We start from the raw sequence: 19112 nt of genomic DNA on the forward strand, positions 1-19112 counted from the left end.
ACATATAAAGATGACATGAATTAGAGGAGAAAGCCTTTGGAGGATGCAATTAATCAAAGAATGAATGGAGAGGTTTCTGGGATAGATTAGAGAAGTCCAAGGAATAGAGAGGCTCATTTTAACCAGCAACATTCCCTGAAGGACAGTAAGTTTGCAGGAGTCAGAGCCCAGCACTCTTCTGCCCCTTCTGCTTTTGTCTCAACACATACCTTGCCTTCAGGATGCCAGTGAGCACAGGACCTGGCCATGTTGACCAGTCATCTGCTTGGGAATTCTGCACCTCGAGCAGCCCCAACAAAGTCTGTTGATGGTATTCACATCCCTTGGTCAACACAAGTGGCTGAAAGAGATTGCTTGCCACGGAGCAATTAATCGTGACAGTCATACTTTGGGATGAGACACATTTTGTTTTCAGACCTTAAGAAGACTGGAGTTATTCAGCGTTTCTAAACATTTATGTGGTGATAGTCACTTTCGACAATTTGCCCAATTTTTCCATGGGTCACAGCTTCTCACAAAGCCTGCATTCCTCTCATAAAACATAAACCCAGGCAAAACCAAAACCCCCTCTCCTCACCCGCCTTTCCAGGCCTTCTGCGTGTGTACATACCCTCAAGAAAGAAACATTTTTTTCTTTGCAGACTATCTCCAAGTCATCCACGGCTGCTCGGAGGCAGGACGCAGAGGCAGACCCCTCCTCCCACCATCTGCGGGACCCTGGCTCCGCCGTGCGGCACCCCGCGCCCCGCCACCACGGGCGGCCTGCCCGCCCGGCCGCCTGCGGCCTCGGGGAGCGCTGCCCGGCCGCGCCGGGGGCTCCGAGAGACGCCCGCGACACCCCCTCACCCCCCGCGCTGCCGGCCCAGGCGCCCAGCCCGGCCCCGCTCCCTCAGCCCCGCCCGGCAGCGACGCACCCGCGGGCAGGTTTCTTCCCCCCTGGCCGGCGGCCGCCGCCCGCCTCCGCCGGTGGGAGGAGCGGGGAGCGGCCCCGACCCCGCGGCGGCCGGAATCGCGGGCGGCCGAGTAGGCGGAGCCGCCGCGGCAGCGGGGAGCCGCGATATGTCGCACCCGTCCCCTCTCGCCCGGCCCAGCAAGCCCTGCAACCCCCGCGCCTTCTTCGATGTGGACATCGGGGGCGAGCGAGGTGGGGAGGGGGCGGGAAGGGGCCCTGGCGGCGGGGAGCGGAGGCGAGACCCGCGCGGGGCGGGGAGGCCCGGGGCACCCCTGCGCGGAGCGCGCCAGGCCCGGGCCGGGCGGCGGGGAGCGGGCGGCAGCGGCACGGCCCATGCCCGGGCCAGGCCGCGGGGCCGAACGTTCTCGACGGGAGGGACTGTTGGGCTCCGGTGGCGCCGGGCCGGGCGCTGTCCCCGCCCGGGAGGAGGAGAAACACGGCCCCGCCGCCAGCGGGCCTCCTGTGGGGCGGTGTGGGGGGGGAAGGGTCCTCCCCGCGGGGCCCTGCGCGCTCCCTCCGAGGTTTTCCCGCCAGAACGAACAGGCCCGAGGCAAATAGAGGGAAAGGCACCGTGGCTGCATCGGCACCCCGTTCCCCGTGGCTTCCCGGCCGAGGGAAATGACCCGCGGGTGTTGCAGGGGAGCAGGTACCTCTGTGCCTGCGCCGGTAGGGACCCCTGTGACACGTTCCCTTCACAGCCGCGCCCTGCCGAGCACGGCAGAGCCCTGCAGTCCCCGGCCTGCCCATGGCGGCAGCCAGCTCCGGCAGGCGGGCTTCCACGTGCTGCCGGTGTGCCCACCTCGGTCACCATCACAGCGACGGCCGCCATCACAGCGACCCCCGCCTCGGGCTGCCGCTGCTGGCTTCGAGCCGTGCCCACCGCCCGCCATGACCTGGGGAGGTGCTGCAGCATGCCAGGCCTTACCTGGCTCCTGCTGCCGCCGCCGCTGCCGGCCTGGGGTGCGCCGGGAGGTCTGCGGTGGTCTGCGGAGGTAAAAGCTGAGGCAAACTGGCGGCCCCGGTTGTTCTCTTGGCATCGACGGTGTTGCCAGAGGTCATTCCAAAATCTGGGCAAACCGTCAAAATGGAAATTAGGAAACAGCAACGTGGAAGCTGGGGTAGTAGTTGAAAGAGTAGGTTTTCGAAAGTTGCTTGGGTGAAGACAGATGCTGCCGTTTTGTCAAGATACTGCCTCTCATTTATTCATTCTGCTACTCAAAAGAATAAAAGAAGAAAGTCTGTAAGACGATTTGCCTTTTATTGACTTTCAGCTGTCTAATTTGTTTTCATTCCTGTATTAATTAGAACTAATATATTTACATTTAGCTTCTGGGAGAGTGAAGTTATGTTAACTAATTGACTGTGAGGCTGATGAGAAAGCAGGAGCATCAGCTGATGGTGGCTGCTAGGAGTGAGAAATAGCTCTCTGAGAAGCCAGTTTGTTAAAAGATGAGGATTTGACACAGAATCCATTTATTGACTATTACAGGATCTGTTAGCTACTCAGGTTTCAGTTCCTTTAGTTAAAACACGTACGTGTTTGGATTTAATGATTGCTTGTAGCGTTTGTAACTGTAAATAGCCATTACTCATATGCGTGTTAAGCATTACAGTGTCGTAGTAAAATTGGGGCTTTAACAGAATGAGGTTTAAGGTCAAATAAAAGTCTCCACAAAACAGTCTTTTTTTAATTGTATCTTTTTTTGAGTGCACAAGCTACATATATATGTTAAAATAGATGTAAAATAAGTATGCATGTTAAAATACATAATTTGGCTTTAATATATGTGTGTGTGACTTCCCATGCAGATTTTTTGGCAGAAAATGCATTTGGCATTTTTGGTAGCTTTTGGCAGAATCTGTATTCCCCCTGAATTATTCTTAATAGTGGAATTCATTGTTGCTAATAACCTTGCTAAAAACTTAATGTAACTCTGCCAGCGATTGCTGTAGAATAACCACAAAATGTAAATTCAATAGTAATCTAAGTAAAAATAATGGAGTCTGAAACATTAATTTCCTTTGCCCTGTAATGCTCCAGACATCACCGTGCCAAGGACGGGACTTAAAAATATGTCTCATTCTCTCTTTGTCATTTCAGTTGGACGCATTGTCTTTGAATTATTTGCTGACGTTGTACCTAAAACTGCTGAAAATTTCCGTGCATTATGTACAGGAGAGAAGGGAACAGGGCCTACCACTGGAAAACCTCTCCATTATAAAGGATGTCCCTTCCACAGAAGTAAGTTCTATGAAATCCTCTGTTTTCCTGCTGGTAACAGAAGTCCTCCATTATCAGTATTTGCAATAATGTTAAATAATATTACAGAGCACTTGTTTAAGAAATAACTTGACTGAAAGTAAGTTTTTGACTTTTTGATCCTCCTAATGACTAGATGTTCTTACCATGCATTGACAATAGTAAATTATAAATTTACTAGTAAGTTAGTAATAGTAAAACAAGTGTACTATGAGTTGTGAATAGGTTGAACTGGATTTCAGGTAACCGATTAAATATCAAGTGATGTCCACTTAACTGAAAAGGAATACTTAGGGGACACTTGATAGATAAAAGGTGGGTTTTGGTTTTCTTTAGGTGCAGGTGCTGGTGACAGGGATTGCTCTTCATCTCTGAATTGTTTTTCTTCATGCCTTTCCCGCCTTGATGCTATATTTTATAATCATTTTCTTTTGCAGTTATTAAGCAGTTTATGGTCCAAGGTGGAGATTTCTCAAACCAGAATGGCACAGGTGGAGAAAGTATATATGGTGAAAAATTTGAAGATGAAAACTTTCATTATAAGGTACTGTATTGAAAATAGTAATTGTATTAAGTTTTTTAAGTTTCAGTTATTTTTATTTTTCTTCAGATTCAGAATTAGTGCTCTTTAATCCAATGTATTTTTAAGCAGTGGAAAGGATGCAGCAAAAAAGCCCCAAACTATTTTGTCCTTAAAGTCTTTGTTGAATACAGAACAAATACATGTATGAATACATATAAAATAAGGTCAACCTCATTAAGACAAAGACAACCATAGTTTAGATTTTCTTTTTAATTGCACAAGCAGAAGTTAATTTGAAGCAATATTTCAGTTCTCATCAAAGTAGGGATATTATTTTAAAAGAGTGGCAGATTTTGTCACTCTGAAGCATATACAGTATGTTAGCATTAAATGGATTTTATGTTTTGGGGGTTTTTTTTCCATATACTAATAATATTCATAAGACTAGATCTGAGAAATACCTTTCTTAAGAAGTGGGGAATCCATGGTAGATTGCAGAATTAATCCAAAGAAAAATTTAAAAGAAATCATTTTCCCCACTACAGTTACTTTCAATGATATGAGAAATAAAAGGCTTTTTACGAATGGCTTTTTTTCACCAAGAATGTTGGGAAAATATGCTGTGAACAAAGCAAGTTTTTCCATATGCAAAGGTCTCGATTTGAGGATGTCATTTTAAGAGGTGCTGGCTTTGATGGCAGAAATTCCTACCTCCCATTACTTATTCCCACTCCTGTATCACATCTCACTATTTCATTACTAGCAACCATTAGCGCGGTCCCACAAGCAGTTTTGTCAGCCCAGCTGTGGGAAGAGAGGAGGGAGCAGTGCTGCAAGAGTAGGAAATTCTAAAACCGTCTTTGTCCTCAAAATCGGCATCTAGTGACACCAGGAAGACTGCAGGTGCATGTGCTTTACACACACAAGTAGTACGGTTTTTGAACAACAGTTTTCTCAGGATGTGTCCTGTGTATTTTCCTGTTTCTTTTGCAAAGGCATAACCTTCAAAATGTCCATTACCATTCCTCAGGCTTCTCTGTCATCAAAGTCAAACACAGTTGATGCCTCCACGATCTGTCTTTTGACATAAGATTGAGTTCTTCTTTGTGCTTTTGAAGAAGAAATGTTTGCCTTCTGTATTTTTAAATCCTTTTCTTAAGCATTTTAGTTCTACCTTTCTTTAAAAATGGGTATTCCAGAAAGGGAAGAAGACTGCTTTTGACCATACTGTACAGCAGGTCTGTGTACCTTAAGCCTGCGACGTATACAGTATTTGAAGATCTCCAAATTTATGTATTACCTGTACACTGTGACTTATATTTTTTTGGCTAGCAGACTTAGCTTTTCTGGAGAAAAGTGGTAACCATTATAATTGTTCTGAGTGCTCATCTGTGTTCTCATCTGTACATAAAGGGCTGTGTGGCTGGAAAAAGCCCCTGTGCTTGAACTATCAGTAATTGCATCTTGAACCTGGGTGGGAGTACTACTTGGAAACAACAAAAATAACATGTTCTGCAAGTACCCCTTACAACAGCCAAGACACCTGCTGCTGTAGGTGTAACAATTCTCAGCATTGGCATGAAATGTTTTCATATCATGCTATTATGTGATAGCATATGAATGACTCCTCAACAAGACTGACTAAAAAACTTACAGGCGTTGTTGTCCCATGGTTAAGACAAAGTCCTGACTTCAATTGTGCTTGCCACCGAACAGTATTTTAGGAAAAGAAAATACGGCAATCCCCCACTAATCAGGCATCAAAGTCCATGGCCAAGGTCGGAGCAATAACTGGAAATGTAGCTCCAGAATTCATCATAGAGTTAATTATAGTTGTGAGAGATGTTCTCTGAAGTCTGACACTTGCTATGGTGATGCCCATAGCACTTCTGCTTAAAATTACTCTTCTGCATTGGTCCTTGTCACAGGATCTCTAGCTCCCTGAAGAAGGAGATTTGGTGTCATCGTTCCTTTTTTAGTTGTACTGTCAAATGAGATCTGGAGGTAATTATGAATGGAATGCAAATGATCCCCATTTCTGTACTTCTCTGACTGCTCAGCTATAACAAAAGTTGTCAGTGTGCCAGGGATGAGTTGAAGAACTCACTTGGATCTTATACAGAGTCTGGGAGCTCAGTTCTCATCATCTGTTGGCCAAGTATGTTAGGATTTTAGTGGGAGTTAAAATGCCTCTACTACATAGAAATTCACTGGATCTTGCACTTAATCTAGCAGTCCTGCAAAGTCTCATCAAACTACTGTCTTGGTCAATGATGAGTTGGTTTATTTGACACTTGAAGACGCTGGAGCTACCTCTTTGTTCTTGTGTTGTTTGTATGGTTTCTTGTAAATTGCAATAAACTGCAAGACGTTGTCTGTAGTCAGCTTAACCATGTCAGATCAATCCCACTAGGCTTTTTTTGGTGTTACTTCTCCAGCTAATGGCTGTGCTGTTGTGGAACACTGAACTTACTTAGTCCTCAAGCAGTGTTGTTACCATGGTATAGTTTTGCAAGCCTTCAATCTGTCAGAGAATCTGTTTTCGTCTGGACTTTTTTACTTGCTTTATAAGCTTACAAAATGACAAGCAGAAACCATCACGGGAAAGACTACCATAATCTGCAGTGTTCAAAACACTCATGGCAAGAAAATGCATGAGTGACAACAGTTTTCTTTATAAATAGGGACTCTCATCATGAGACTAATGTTGAGACTTGGTCCCAAACGAAATGGGGTTGCATGTTAAGTGTGAAGATCAGAGCCGCCAGACTGCTGTTTGTAACTTTCCAACTTGTCCTCCAAGTCTTTACAGACAAAAGGTAAACATGCAAGTGTAAGGCAACACCAGAGCTTACTGTTACTTGGCTCTTTGTTTACAAACCATTAGCATTAGTTGTAATTGGGGAAAAAAAAAAAAAAAAAGGTAAGATTTACAGGTCTTATTCTGCCTCTTGTGCAGTGAATCAGTGACCAGCCTCAAATGCTCTTTGCAAAAGTCTCCTATGGCAGAACCTTTCTGATTAACTTGTTTGCCAACAACTACCGTAGAAAATGTCAGATGTTTCGTTTGGAGGCTGCATTCCTGCAGGCTTGCTACCAGATGCCTTCTCTTGCTGTGGATCACAGGCTTCTACTCTGTCATTTGCCATCTCTTGATTCCCAGGATGAGTTTCAAGATTAGAAGAGATAAAGCCAAACTTATTCCAGTAGCTTTCTGTTGGCTGGGTGCAACTTTAGCTCTTCGCTGTGCAACCTTTTCCCAGAGTTCCTGAGCCAAATCCTGGTTGAAAGATTCAGTCTCATTGTGCTGTATGACCGGATGAACACCTCAGGCCAGGAGTTCTCCCTACTACCATGAAAATCTAAACACTGTGTGGGAAAACAGTTTTCAAAACAACAGGTTCTTCAAAGTGGTAGAGACTATAAGGGACAAATTGGATGCTTAAATACAGCTGTCTCAGACTGTTGTCTCAAAGTAATCAACCTCCCGTCGAGCTGTGAGGTCTGCTTCACAGCAATTTCTGCTCCCGTCTCCTTTGTGCAGTCATGCTTTTTTTTTTTTTTTTTTCCCCTCCCATCCTCCTTACAGTATCAAGTTTCTTAGGAATACCACAACTTGCATGCTTCGGACATGTACCAGTGTCTTGGTATAATATACTGACTTACATTAAATGAAGTTCCGTGCACTTAATAACCAGATCAGCTTGGGGAGAATAATATCTTAATAGCTGTGTCATGCCAGTTTAACAAGAGATTCACAACACATAAAAAAAGTACATTTTTGCAGTACAAGTGAAAATGAAATAATCTGCATGATGGAGCAATATAATTCCTATTTCAAAGAAGGAAAAAGTACTTATGGCAAACAAAATAAACTGTATATTCTCATGTTGGGCTGTTTAATAAATTTTTATTAGTTTGTGGCCTGCTAGCATGAGCCAAAATAATTAGATGGCTAAAAATCCCAGCAGAATAAAAACTCTCTCTCTAGGAAAATGAAGGAGTTAAAAAACCCCCACAACCTTTAAATAATAAAGACCACAGTCCCCTAAAAGCCACAGTTTTTCAACATACTTCCTGTGAGTAGCCCTTATAAAATTAACAATACATACCCATCTTGACAGTGTAACATTAAAGTTGGTTTAAGTGGTGTTTAGCTTTGTTTCTTGAGGCCAGTGGTCTTGAATAATCCAGTGAGGAACTTCACATGTATCTCAGGTGATCTGTCTAAACTCAGCAGCTGTGCAGGGGATTGAGTGTACAGAAGCAGACATGTTACAGCACCACATCACAGGTGTGGCTCTGCTTGCTAAACTGCTAGGTGGCAAGTAAAGATGCAGAGCTGGGCGTTTGCCCTCTTCAGTCATGATAGGTAAAATTAGTTGCCAACTGTATGTAACTGGTTTACCAAGTTGTCATTACGGCTGTCCTTGCTATATGTATTAATAGGCTTACAGAATCTTATGTGTGGTTTTATAACAGATCTTTTATATGTTGATTGTGATTTTTTTTTTTCCCCGCAATGCAGCATGATAAACCAGGGCTGCTGAGCATGGCAAATGCAGGACCCGGTACTAATGGCTCTCAGTTCTTTATTACAACGGTGCCTACTTCTCACCTGGATGGGAAACATGTGGTGTTTGGCCAAGTGATCAAAGGAATGGGTGTAGTTAAAATATTGGAAAACGTTGAAGTAAAAGGAGAAAATCCTGTTAAGGTAAACAAAATCCAAAGCATTTAGGGATAAAGTTTATTCTTCCTTTTATGATGTATATTCATTTCTTCTAAATGCTTGATGTAATGTTTAGCACTATTAAATGTTAGCCGGTTATTTTTGCTAACAGTGTTAATTTCCATTTTACTGTCCTTGTTAAAAGGCTTTTGTTCCTTTGCTGTAGATTTCCCCTGCACAAACAATTGATTTATTATTCAACACAGCTGTGAGGGTGGAAGCCTTTATCAGGGTGAAGGTGGCAATGCACAGCTGGAAGTGTAGGACGGGTGATGAAATTAAAAGATGGAATTCACAACCCTACCTAAGTGATATGTAATTCTTATGAATTTTATGTCAGAAGTTGTTGTACTTCTGGAAGAGCAATCGGTGTGTAGGTCATGTCAGTTTGTGGTTGTTTGAAAAATTAATACCTCTATAGCTTTAAAAGACTTGGCAATTTAAGAAAGAACCGTCTTCTCTAATGTAGTAGAACTTCCATGTCTTGTGTTTTGCTGCAGCTCAGCTTGCTGCCAGTTCCTCTTCCAGCCTCTCCATGTAGCGTGGGTATGGTGTTCTTGGAATGCTGCTCCTCTGAACACAACACTTCTGTGATAAAAGCCTTTTGATGAGGATAGGCTAATGATGTGATGCGTTTCTGAAATCAGTGCACCCAAACAACAGATGAAAAAGCATTTTTACTGAATTTCAAAGAGCACTCAGAAGTTGTGGCTTTTTTTTGGGGGGAATTGTCATAATAAGCAATATTGCTATTTACACTTTATTTTTTCAGTTGTGCGTCATTGCAGAATGTGGAGAGCTAAAGGAAGGAGATGATTGGGGAATTGTTCCCCAGGATGGATCTGGAGATGTTCATCCAGATTTTCCTGAAGATTCAGATATAGACTTGAAAGATGTAAGTTTTTTTCTTTTAAGGTATTTTACAGGATGCAAGACTTGTAGGTAATCTGAGTTATATGGTGTCTGCGATGATGTTCTCTAAGCGTTTTTTCTTAAGAATCGATCAAGCTCCTGATTAAATGGTGACATTCAATTTTAGGAAAGAGAATGGTGTGGGAGGGGATTGCTATCTCTGTTTTTTAGTGCTAATTGCAGCTGATTTTTTCCCCAGTAACTAAAACCACAAATACTTACAGTTATTACACTTTTTTTCTGTTCTTCGTTTCTTTTTACTTTTGTTTGTGCTGTAGTGACAAATTGCAATTACTAGAACTCCATCCTGCAGATGACTAACTTAATGTTGTACGTACACACTTTTTCTGTGCAACTTTTTAAATATCCACCCTTAAAAAATTTTGCCTTACTTACTAGAAATAATAAAGGATTAACCTTTTTAAAAGATTTCTACTACATCAGAGCTAGTTGTTCTGAATTCCCAGTAGCTGTGTGCTTCTCACGTTGTTCAAACTGAAGGAAGATCTGTTGTTGAGTTACGGAGCAGACTGGTGAAAGCAGCTCTTCTGCAGGTTTTTGCTTTATCATGAAAGTGAAATAGACAAACTGTAAATTAAACAGTGATTTGTGAGAAGGTAAAAAAAGGGGTCTGCACATGTAGATTCCAAATACAGAATTAGAAATAGAATAGTAAAAAAACCATTACAGCTAGAAACCAGGAACTCCTTGTATGTGGCTATTGAGAAGCACTTGAACTTGTGAAAATGTTTTTGGATAGCATTTGCTGTGGTTCAGAACCAAAGTTGGCAGGTGCCTGCCTCCTTTAACTTTATAAACTTGTTCATATAAACTAACTACAGAAACCATGGTGACATTGGTCTCATGTTGTGATCAGTTTTTTTCAAGGTCAGTAATTCTAGTAGGGTAGAAGTGTAAAGTGATAGTATTACAAATGACAATATATACATTTGACAGAGCTTAAGACATCTGTGGTATAGACAGCAGTAATTATAAACTGTTTATTGCCACTGGAAAAGTAACTTAACACTTGAAATGTATGCCATTCTGGAAATAGAAATGATGGATTTGATAAAGACAGGCAGTTGTTCTTTTTCTCCTTCAATAGGTGTTTTAAGTGTTTTGAGAGAAAGAGAATTGTGTTGATATGACTTCTAGTTTGAGAGTGTGCAGAGTTCAGGTGACTAATACCATTTTGAGAAGCAGAAGACAAAATTTTCTCAGGAAATAAGGCAGTCTCGGTTGAATACTTTGATTGTTAACATGACTTCTTTTCTATGAATAACGGCCAACACCTTTATATATAGCTTTGTGTGGGTAGCAGCATTTAGGGGAAGGAGTTGAACTGCTATGTTGTCTCCGGTATTTTCTCACCCTTTATACTGTAGAAAACCTGTTAGGAATTTCATCTTTCAGACTATTGTGTGACATAAAGTAGAGAATATTACAGGAGTGGTTTGAGGCTAGTATTTGTCTAAAATCAGAATATTTTTATTCTGAGATTTTATAATCTTTGAAAGAGGATGGACATGGTATCCTACTGTTAAACATCAAGTAATTCAAAACTTCTTTCATAAGTACATTCATACTTTATATTTTCCATCTATTTTATTAGGTTGACAAGATTGTGGCCATAGCAGAAGACATAAAGAATATAGGAAATACTTTCTTCAAATCGCAAAATTGGGCAATGGCAGCTAAAAAGTATAGTAAAAGTTTACGGTAAGGCTATCATCATTCAATCAGGTAGTTCCTGTAACCCAAATTAACACTGCTATCAAGCAATGATATGTGCATTTAAAAAGTGCCTGTTGCTGTGCTCTTTCCTTTATTTTAAAAAAAGAGCCTTCTGAATCTGGAAAACATCAGCTTGATTTTCACCTACTTATTCACGTAGGTCTTCTGCTCATTGCTAGGTAAGAGCTATAGGCAGGAAGTATTGTTTGGATCTGACTAAATGCTCCTTTTTTAATACTCTTGCTGTGCTGGTGCATAACTGGGAAGAAAAGCACAATAGTATACAGGGTAGTTAATGGACAGGAAAAGAGGGAGATAACTTTTTGTCTGATTTCTAAAAAACAGTAGGTTTAGGAAATGGGTAAGTTCAAGAGAGAGTACCCCTAAATGTGACCCTTATTAATTCATTATTATTTTTTCTGAGGCTCCATACCATCATCCTGACTCCATGTATAATTCAGACTTGCCTTCAAAACAATAGACTTTCTGCTTTTATTTCCATACTGCTCCTTTCTTCTTTTTGTGCTTTTTGCTTTATGTATATGAGCTTCTCCTAAAAACTTTTTTTTTTAAAGTTATACTGACCTTTATCCCTACCTTCTTAATGATCACTAGCAGTAACAATAATGAAAGAAAAAAGAATTCAGGCATGTTTAATGCTTCAACTGAGTTTAACTGACTGGGTTTCAAACAAATGATGTCCTTCTGAAGCATAAAAATGAATCCTTTAGTTACAGATATTAACCCAAGATGCAACATCTCGCCTTCCCTCAAAAAGCCCATGATAGACCAACAGAAGCCCCAAAGTAAATTGGACTTCTATGTAAACCTTTTAGAAATCGTACAGAAAAAAGGCTGGAATGGATCTTTAAGGATCTTTTTGTTGTATCTTTCCATTTCCTACTCCATTCCTAGGTAAATATCAGGTATGACTATGCTATCCCTTACAGTTGCTCGTTCTTAAGCACACCCAATGAAGGCTCTTCCAGTTTGAGTAGACAGCTTTTATTTGGTGTTTATTTGTCCCTGTGGATGGAAAGGATAGTAACTTTCCTAGACTAAACAAATCTGATCCTCCCAGCTCTTCTTTATAGGTCAAACTTTTGTGGACATGTCCTGTTGTTTTATCTTAAAATCTAATACTTTATGTAGGATGGTATACTTTAGCTGGCACTTAACCAGAACTGATAGCCCAATAAGAGCTATTCTATTCCTATCCCCATGTGTTGTGCACAACTCACCTAGCAAACTATCTGGCAATGTTGTTTTTTTTTTTTACCAACAGTAACCATTATAACCTTCTGTTCTTTTTCTTGTCTTAGAATCATAGAATGGTTTGGGTTGGAAGGGACCTTAAAGATCACCTAGTTCCAACTCCCCCTGCCATGGGCAGGGACACCTTCCACTAGGCCAGGTTGCTCAAAGCCCCATCCAACCTGGCCTGGAACACTTACAGGGATGGGGCATCCACAACTTCTCTGGGCAACCTGTTCTACTGCCTCACCACCCTCACAGTAAAAAATTTTTTCCTAATATCTAATCTAGATCTACCCTCTTTCAGTTTAAAGCCATTTCCCCTTATTTGATCACTACATGCCCTTGTAAAAAGTCCCTCTCCAGCTTTCCTGTAGGTCCCCTTTACGTACTGGAAGGCTGCTGTAAGGTCTCCCTGGAGCCTTCTCTTCTCCAGGCTGAACAACCCCAACTCTCTCAGCCTGTCTGCATAGGAGAGGTTCTCCAGACCCCTGATCATCTTCGTGGCCCTCCTCTGGACTCACTCCAACAGGTCCATGTCCTTCTTACTTTGGGGCCCCCAGAGCTGAACACAGTACTCCAGGTGGGGTCTCACAAGAGCAGAGGGGGAGAATTACCTCCCTCAACCTGCTGGTCACGCTTCTTCTGATGCGGCCCAAGATATGGTTGGCTTTCTGGGCTGCAAACACACATTGCAGGGTCATGCTGAGCTTCTTGTCAACAAACACCCCCAAGTCCTTCTTCGCAGGACTGCTCTCAATCCACTCATCACCCTGCCTGTATTTGTCCTTGGGATTGCCCTGACCCACGTGCAGGACCTTGCACTTGGCCCTGTTGAACTTCATGAGGTTTGCACAGGCCCACCTCTTAAGCCTGTCAAGGTCTCTCTTGATGGCATCCCTTCCCTCCAGCATGTCAACCGCATTACACAGCTTGGTGTTATCAGCAAACTTGCTGAGGGTGCACTTGATCCCACTGCCCATGTCGCCAACAAAGATGTTAAACAGCGCCAGTCGCAATACCAACCCCTGAGAAACACCACTTGTCACTGGTCTCCACCTGGACATCGAGCCGTTGACTGCAACTCTTTGAGCGTGACCATCCAGCCAATTCCTTATCCACCAAGTGGTCCATCTGTCAAATCCATGTCTCTCCAATTTAGAGACAAGGATGTCGTGCAGGACAGTGTCAAATGCTTTGCACAAGTCCAGGTAGATGATGTCAGTTGCTCTTCCCTTATCCACCAACGCTGCAACCCCATCGTAGAAGGCCACCAAATTTGTCAGGCCTGATTTGCCCTTAGAGAAGCCATGCTGGCTGCCACCAGTTACCTCCTTATTTTCCATGTGCCCTAGCATAGTTTCCAGGAGAATCCACTCCATGATGTTGCTGGGCACAGAGGTGAGACTGACTGGCCTGTAGTCTTAATGCTGCTTAACCAGTTTTTTTAAGGTATTTTATATATAAGAATTGACACTTTTTTGTCAAAAAATGTATTGCTTCCTATTGTCTCCCTTGATACTCATCTTTCTTACTGATTTCTTTGACTTGGAAGCTCTAATTTTGTTTCCAGAATGGTCTTTCATGTTTTGGTGTGATTTATAAGCATTATAGGTGTATTCTATTTGTTTTGAACGTAACAGTTTTGTATTATAACTCTCCCTAGCTTTTTACTCTTTTCTCTCCCTTCTGGTTCTCATCTTTTGCATGATGCCCAGCAAGTGGAAGAATCACTGGGACTATGTCTAATTTATTTTTTAAGTATTGCTTATTTCTGTGATCCAAAGTTGTATACAAACCATTCAACACTCAAAAGATAGGGCATGCAGAAATTGAACTTACATAGGCACTGATCTGCAAAGACTGCATTAATCATGGCGTGCTTAAAATGTGAATACATGCAAACACGTGGTTTTTATTTTTTAAATAAAAACCACAAAGGTTCTATCAAGTAGGCCATTAAAAGAGTTAGAGCTTTTACATCCACAACAGACCTTTGCCACTTGAAATAAAAAACTGACAGCATTAATACATTGTAAATTAAGAAGAATGAGATACAGTTTGCCTATGAAACAGAGATGCAGTAAATGATGTGGCTTAGTTCTGAAGCAGTGTCAGTTTTGCAGTTCAGGAGAAAAGTCGTAAAGGAAGACCGTGCAAAGGAGGTGAAGTTACTAATGCTCATAAACCACCCTCCTTTACAAAGTAAAGTTAGCTTCAGGGTTCAGCCAGAAATGCCTAAACAATTAAAATATTACTGAGGGAACTGAAGAAGAGATGAAGCTTCCCATGAACGTGGAAGGTGCAGTGGTGGTGTTGACTTTTTGCCACTGATGAGCAACGTGTTTTTTGGGAATAAACAGTCATTGAGATAAATTCTAATGGTTTCACGCCACCTAGAACAGTGTATTTGTCTAAGAAAAAGAATGCTGTTAGTACAGTGGAGGACTAGGAGTTACAGGAGAACATTCACCAGTGAGCTCATCTTTTTTTGTCAGGGTAGGCCTTAATATATTTAGTTTAATAAATATTTGTAGTAGTGGAATTGAAGCTGCTTTAAAAATACCAGTTTGGATAGGCCAGTTTGCACATATCTGTGGAAGGATAGCTAAGGGCAGAACAAAATGGAAGTTGCAACACTAATACATGTTCTTTGTAAATGGTTTTCTGCAGGTATGTAGAAGCTTCTGAAGCAGTGGCAGAGGAGGCCGACAAACCAAAGTTGAAGACTGTTGCTTTGACCTGTGTTTTGAACATTGGCGCTTGTAAACTAAAACTGTCAGATTGGCAGGGAGCCATTGAAAGTTGTTCAGAGGTAAACTTAATGTTTAGTATTTTGATTAACAATTAGCCTATATAGAAAATGGAGATTGAAACTACAAAGCTTTTTCAAAGAGTCTTCTGACAAGCTTATGATTTGAAAGTAAACAAAGTAGAAGGCTGATTGTGAAGTTATTACTAACTTTCCAGTATGTGGCTTTTTAAAAAGATTTTGAAATTGAAATGACTCATTAGGAACAAACAGAAGAGGGCTGTTGCTTACTGCCAGAAAAAATGCATGCTGTCATTGTCACTTTGGTTTGCAGAGCTGATTTTTATATTACAAAGAGTTAAACTGTCTTCAGTGGAAGAGGAGAGTACTTTTCTCTGGAAGACTAGTATGAGCAAAATGTTTTACTTGCTTTTAGATTTGATGGTCTTGTATTTTATTCATTTAAGTGATTTTTCTAACTAAAGCCTTTTTAAGAAGGCTTAGTGGTGAAATGAAACCAGTGAATAGGAAGACAGGAGGAAAGAATAAATATGGAAATAATGAAAAATAATAGAAGTAAAGAAAAAAAAGCAACAGTGACACAGACATACTGACAGAATTTACTATATTTGAGGAAACTTTAAATAATTTAGTAAAACTCAGAAATTTTGAAGGAAACAGAGTAAAGAATGCTCTTATTTGTTAGCAGAGGATCCTGAGCAGCATCTCCTAGGGCTTCATGCTGAAAGCAGGAGTCTCGGCTAATCTGTGTGCCTTTAGAGAGCTGGCTTGCTTTCTAGCCTGCTGATGGTGTTACCACAGGGAAGACTTTAATAAACCTATATTCAGAATGGACAAATGGGGTATGAGGAAAGAAAAAAAGTAAGAAAACTGTGTAATGTGGTATCTGTCATCTAGAAAATGGTAAAAAAATAAACAGCATTTGTGTTACAGATAGAAATTACTAATCATAATGTGTGCCATTGTGGGGGGGAGAAAAAAACACTTCCTTTTTCTTAAGATTACAGAATTGTTAGATAAAGGCAACTGCATAGCTGTAATAGACCTTTGTAAGGTATTTAGCTTAAGTCTCATAACAAGTGTTAAAACAGTGTATCACTGTTTTAATCAGAACACCAGTTTCCTAAGATTACCTAGTTAGAGTTCAAGGTAATTGTTAACGAGAAACTACACACTTTCATTTTTTATGATTTCCTATGGCCAAAAGCGATTTAAATTAACAATCTGTAATACATGCGTTATTTGGTGTAAATAAGGAATTACACACAGCTGAACCTGTTCAAACAACCTTGCTTTAAAATAGCTGTAAGCACAGTGGTCAAGCTAAAAACAAGGAATGCTACCTATGTGTACACAGTGCAGACACATAATTTTCTAATTCTTGACACAGAAGAGGCTCTAGGCTTTATAGCAGACAGATCAGGATGAGCGCCCAAAGTAATACTTCCTTTATATTAACATCCAATACTGCAGTGATTTAAAAAAAATCTGGATGCATTGTCTAATGTATATAACTTTTAATTAATAATTTAAAGTTAATAAATGAAATAAAGCCACACATCCATGCAAAGAGATTTCCTCTAATAACTAAGAAACTATATTATTTAAAGTAATTTTTAAAAAGACACTATAGAACTATCTCCAGTAAGAAAAAAGAACATGATCTTCACAAGTGTCCTGGTTTCGGCTGGGATAGAGTTAATTTTCTTCCTAGTAGCTGGTATAGTGTTGTGTTTTGGGTTCAGTATGAGAAGAATGTTGATAGCACACTGATGTTTTCAGTTGTTGCTAAGTAGCGTTTAGACTAAAAGTCAAGGACTTTTCAGCTTCTCCTGCCCAGCCAGCAAGAAGGCTGGAGGGGCACAAGAAGTTGGGAGGGGACACAGCCAGGACAGCTGACCCAAACTGGGCAAAGGGGTATTCCATACCACGTGATGTCATTCCCAGTATATAAACTGGGGAGAGTTGGCCTGGGAGGGATCGCTGCTCAGGAACGAACTGGGCATCAGTTGGCAAGTGGTGAGCAATTGCATTGTGCATCATTTGTTTTGTATATTTCAATTACTTTTTTATTATTCTTGTCATTTTATTATTGTCATTATTAGTTTCTTCCTTTGTTCTATTAAACTGTTTTTATCTCAACCCACGAGTTTTACCTTTTTCCTTCTGATTCTCTCCCCCATCCCACTGGGTGGTGGGGGGGAAGTGAGTGAGTGGCTGCGTGGTGCTCAGTTGCTGGCTGGGGTTCTGGCTGGGGTTAAACCACAACAGGCAAGAAAACAAAACAGCTAGCTAGCCAAATTAACTGAGGTACTTTGAAAAAATAATTTAAGTAACCAAATAGTGGAACAATCTCTTTGCCCAGCCACTGTATTTCCTATTTTGATATTGTCACATTAGAGCTGGCATATAAACCTTAGTGAAACCATTCAGCTCAAAAAAGGCATAATGACTGGAACTTGGCCAGGTTCCTGAAGCCTGAGATGGATTGCTTGTATGTATCTTTCTAGCCTACAGTAAAAAAAAGCTTTACAGGAAATCTGCTTGTTTTCTTTATGATGCCATTTTTTGGTGTGAAGGAAGAAGCTGCACTGTGAGACTCAAGGTCAGGATAATTTGAACTGCAGCAACACCTTTGTCTTGACAACTATATATATATATACACACACACACACAGAGGTTCCATTTGACCCATTTTACGCTTGTCCTTCACAAAAGACCACTTCTGGTGCAGTGGTATTAAGACTGATTAGCTAGCTATTCAGTGTGCTACATTATAGCATTCCTTTTTACACAGTTAATGTTTTGACAGCTTACCCTCAAACCAACTGGGGAGATTGTCTGCTGGTGTGAACTGTGTCATTTTCAGAGATGGGAGGCTGTGAAGTATATGAAATATTAATGTGACAATTTTATTAAATTTACAGGCTCTTAAAATAGATCCAGCAAATACTAAAGCTCTCTACAGACGGGCTCAAGGATGGCAGGGAATAAAAGATCTCGATCAGGCATTGGTAATGATCACAATTTTTAATTTTCTTTTTTAAATCTAAACATTTTATTGAACATTAATTTATATTTCTCTTTTATTTAAGGCTGATCTTAAAAAGGCTCATGAAATAGCCCCTGAAGACAAAGGTAAAATAAAGCTGTTTCTTTATAAATTGTTTACTTTTAAGAATGTAACAAACCAGGGTAGTATTCAGTAGAAAATTGTACCAACGGGATGCCTAAATGCTGACTTCTAACAGCTTAAATGCTCATGTATTGAGCACAGAGCCCACTGAGGTGGAAAACCTGTTTTTATACAGCAGTGATGCTTCTGTTGCTTATGTAGGTCAACAGCATGCCTCTTGAACCATCTCCCTATTTCCCAGGGGTTTTATTAACTTTCTTAATTTCCTGGTCTAATTGGATAAGATTTTTAGCTCATAAATTCTGTGTTGGCACCAGTACTATGCTTGTACACCCTCCTCTACCTGGTTCCTTTACCAGGTGAAACAAAGTAAGGGACAAGGGTTTTTTGCTGCTAGTATCTGACCTAATAGAAGATTAAATGCAGTTCTATTAAATGAGATAACATGGGTAAGTTGCAGCAGTGTGACCTGGTCTTGACATATAGGAGACCTAATGTAAAGAGATTACTATAACTGTATCATGTATTTTCTTTTTAAGCAGCTATCCAGACAGAAACACTCAGAATCAAGCAGAAGATAAAAGCCCAAAAGGAGAAAGAGAAGGCAGCTTACGCTAAAATGTTTGCTTGATTTTTTTTCTAAACTTTTAAATCTATGCACTAACTCATGCAAAAGGATAAATGGAGCTGCTTCTTTCATTTGCCCTGTACTGCAGTTTTCAGCATTTACAACTCAAAAGCATAATAATAAACTGTTCAAAGGTGAAGTGGTTTTCTTTTTTTTTAAGCTGTACTAATTTGTGTTTTGCAACTCAGGTGTGTTTCTAATGTAT

General features: G+C 40.9%; 1 protein-coding gene across 1 annotated transcript; it reads left to right on the top strand.

The window, feature by feature from the left end:
- Window positions 1-983: 983 nt before the first annotated feature.
- On the top strand, window positions 984-19046 carry PPID (peptidylprolyl isomerase D). Its single transcript, XM_075029282.1, has 10 exons — window positions 984-1144; window positions 3054-3194; window positions 3650-3756; window positions 8264-8452; window positions 9240-9362; window positions 10995-11101; window positions 15044-15185; window positions 18071-18157; window positions 18239-18281; window positions 18822-19046. Exons 1-10 carry the CDS (start codon window positions 1060-1062, stop codon window positions 18908-18910), a joined length of 1113 nt encoding a protein of 370 aa, XP_074885383.1. The 5' UTR covers window positions 984-1059; the 3' UTR covers window positions 18911-19046.
- Window positions 19047-19112: the final 66 nt, after the last annotated feature.

Source organism: Buteo buteo, chromosome 1 (assembly GCF_964188355.1).
Source record: "Buteo buteo chromosome 1, bButBut1.hap1.1, whole genome shotgun sequence".
NCBI lineage: Eukaryota > Metazoa > Chordata > Aves > Accipitriformes > Accipitridae > Buteo > Buteo buteo.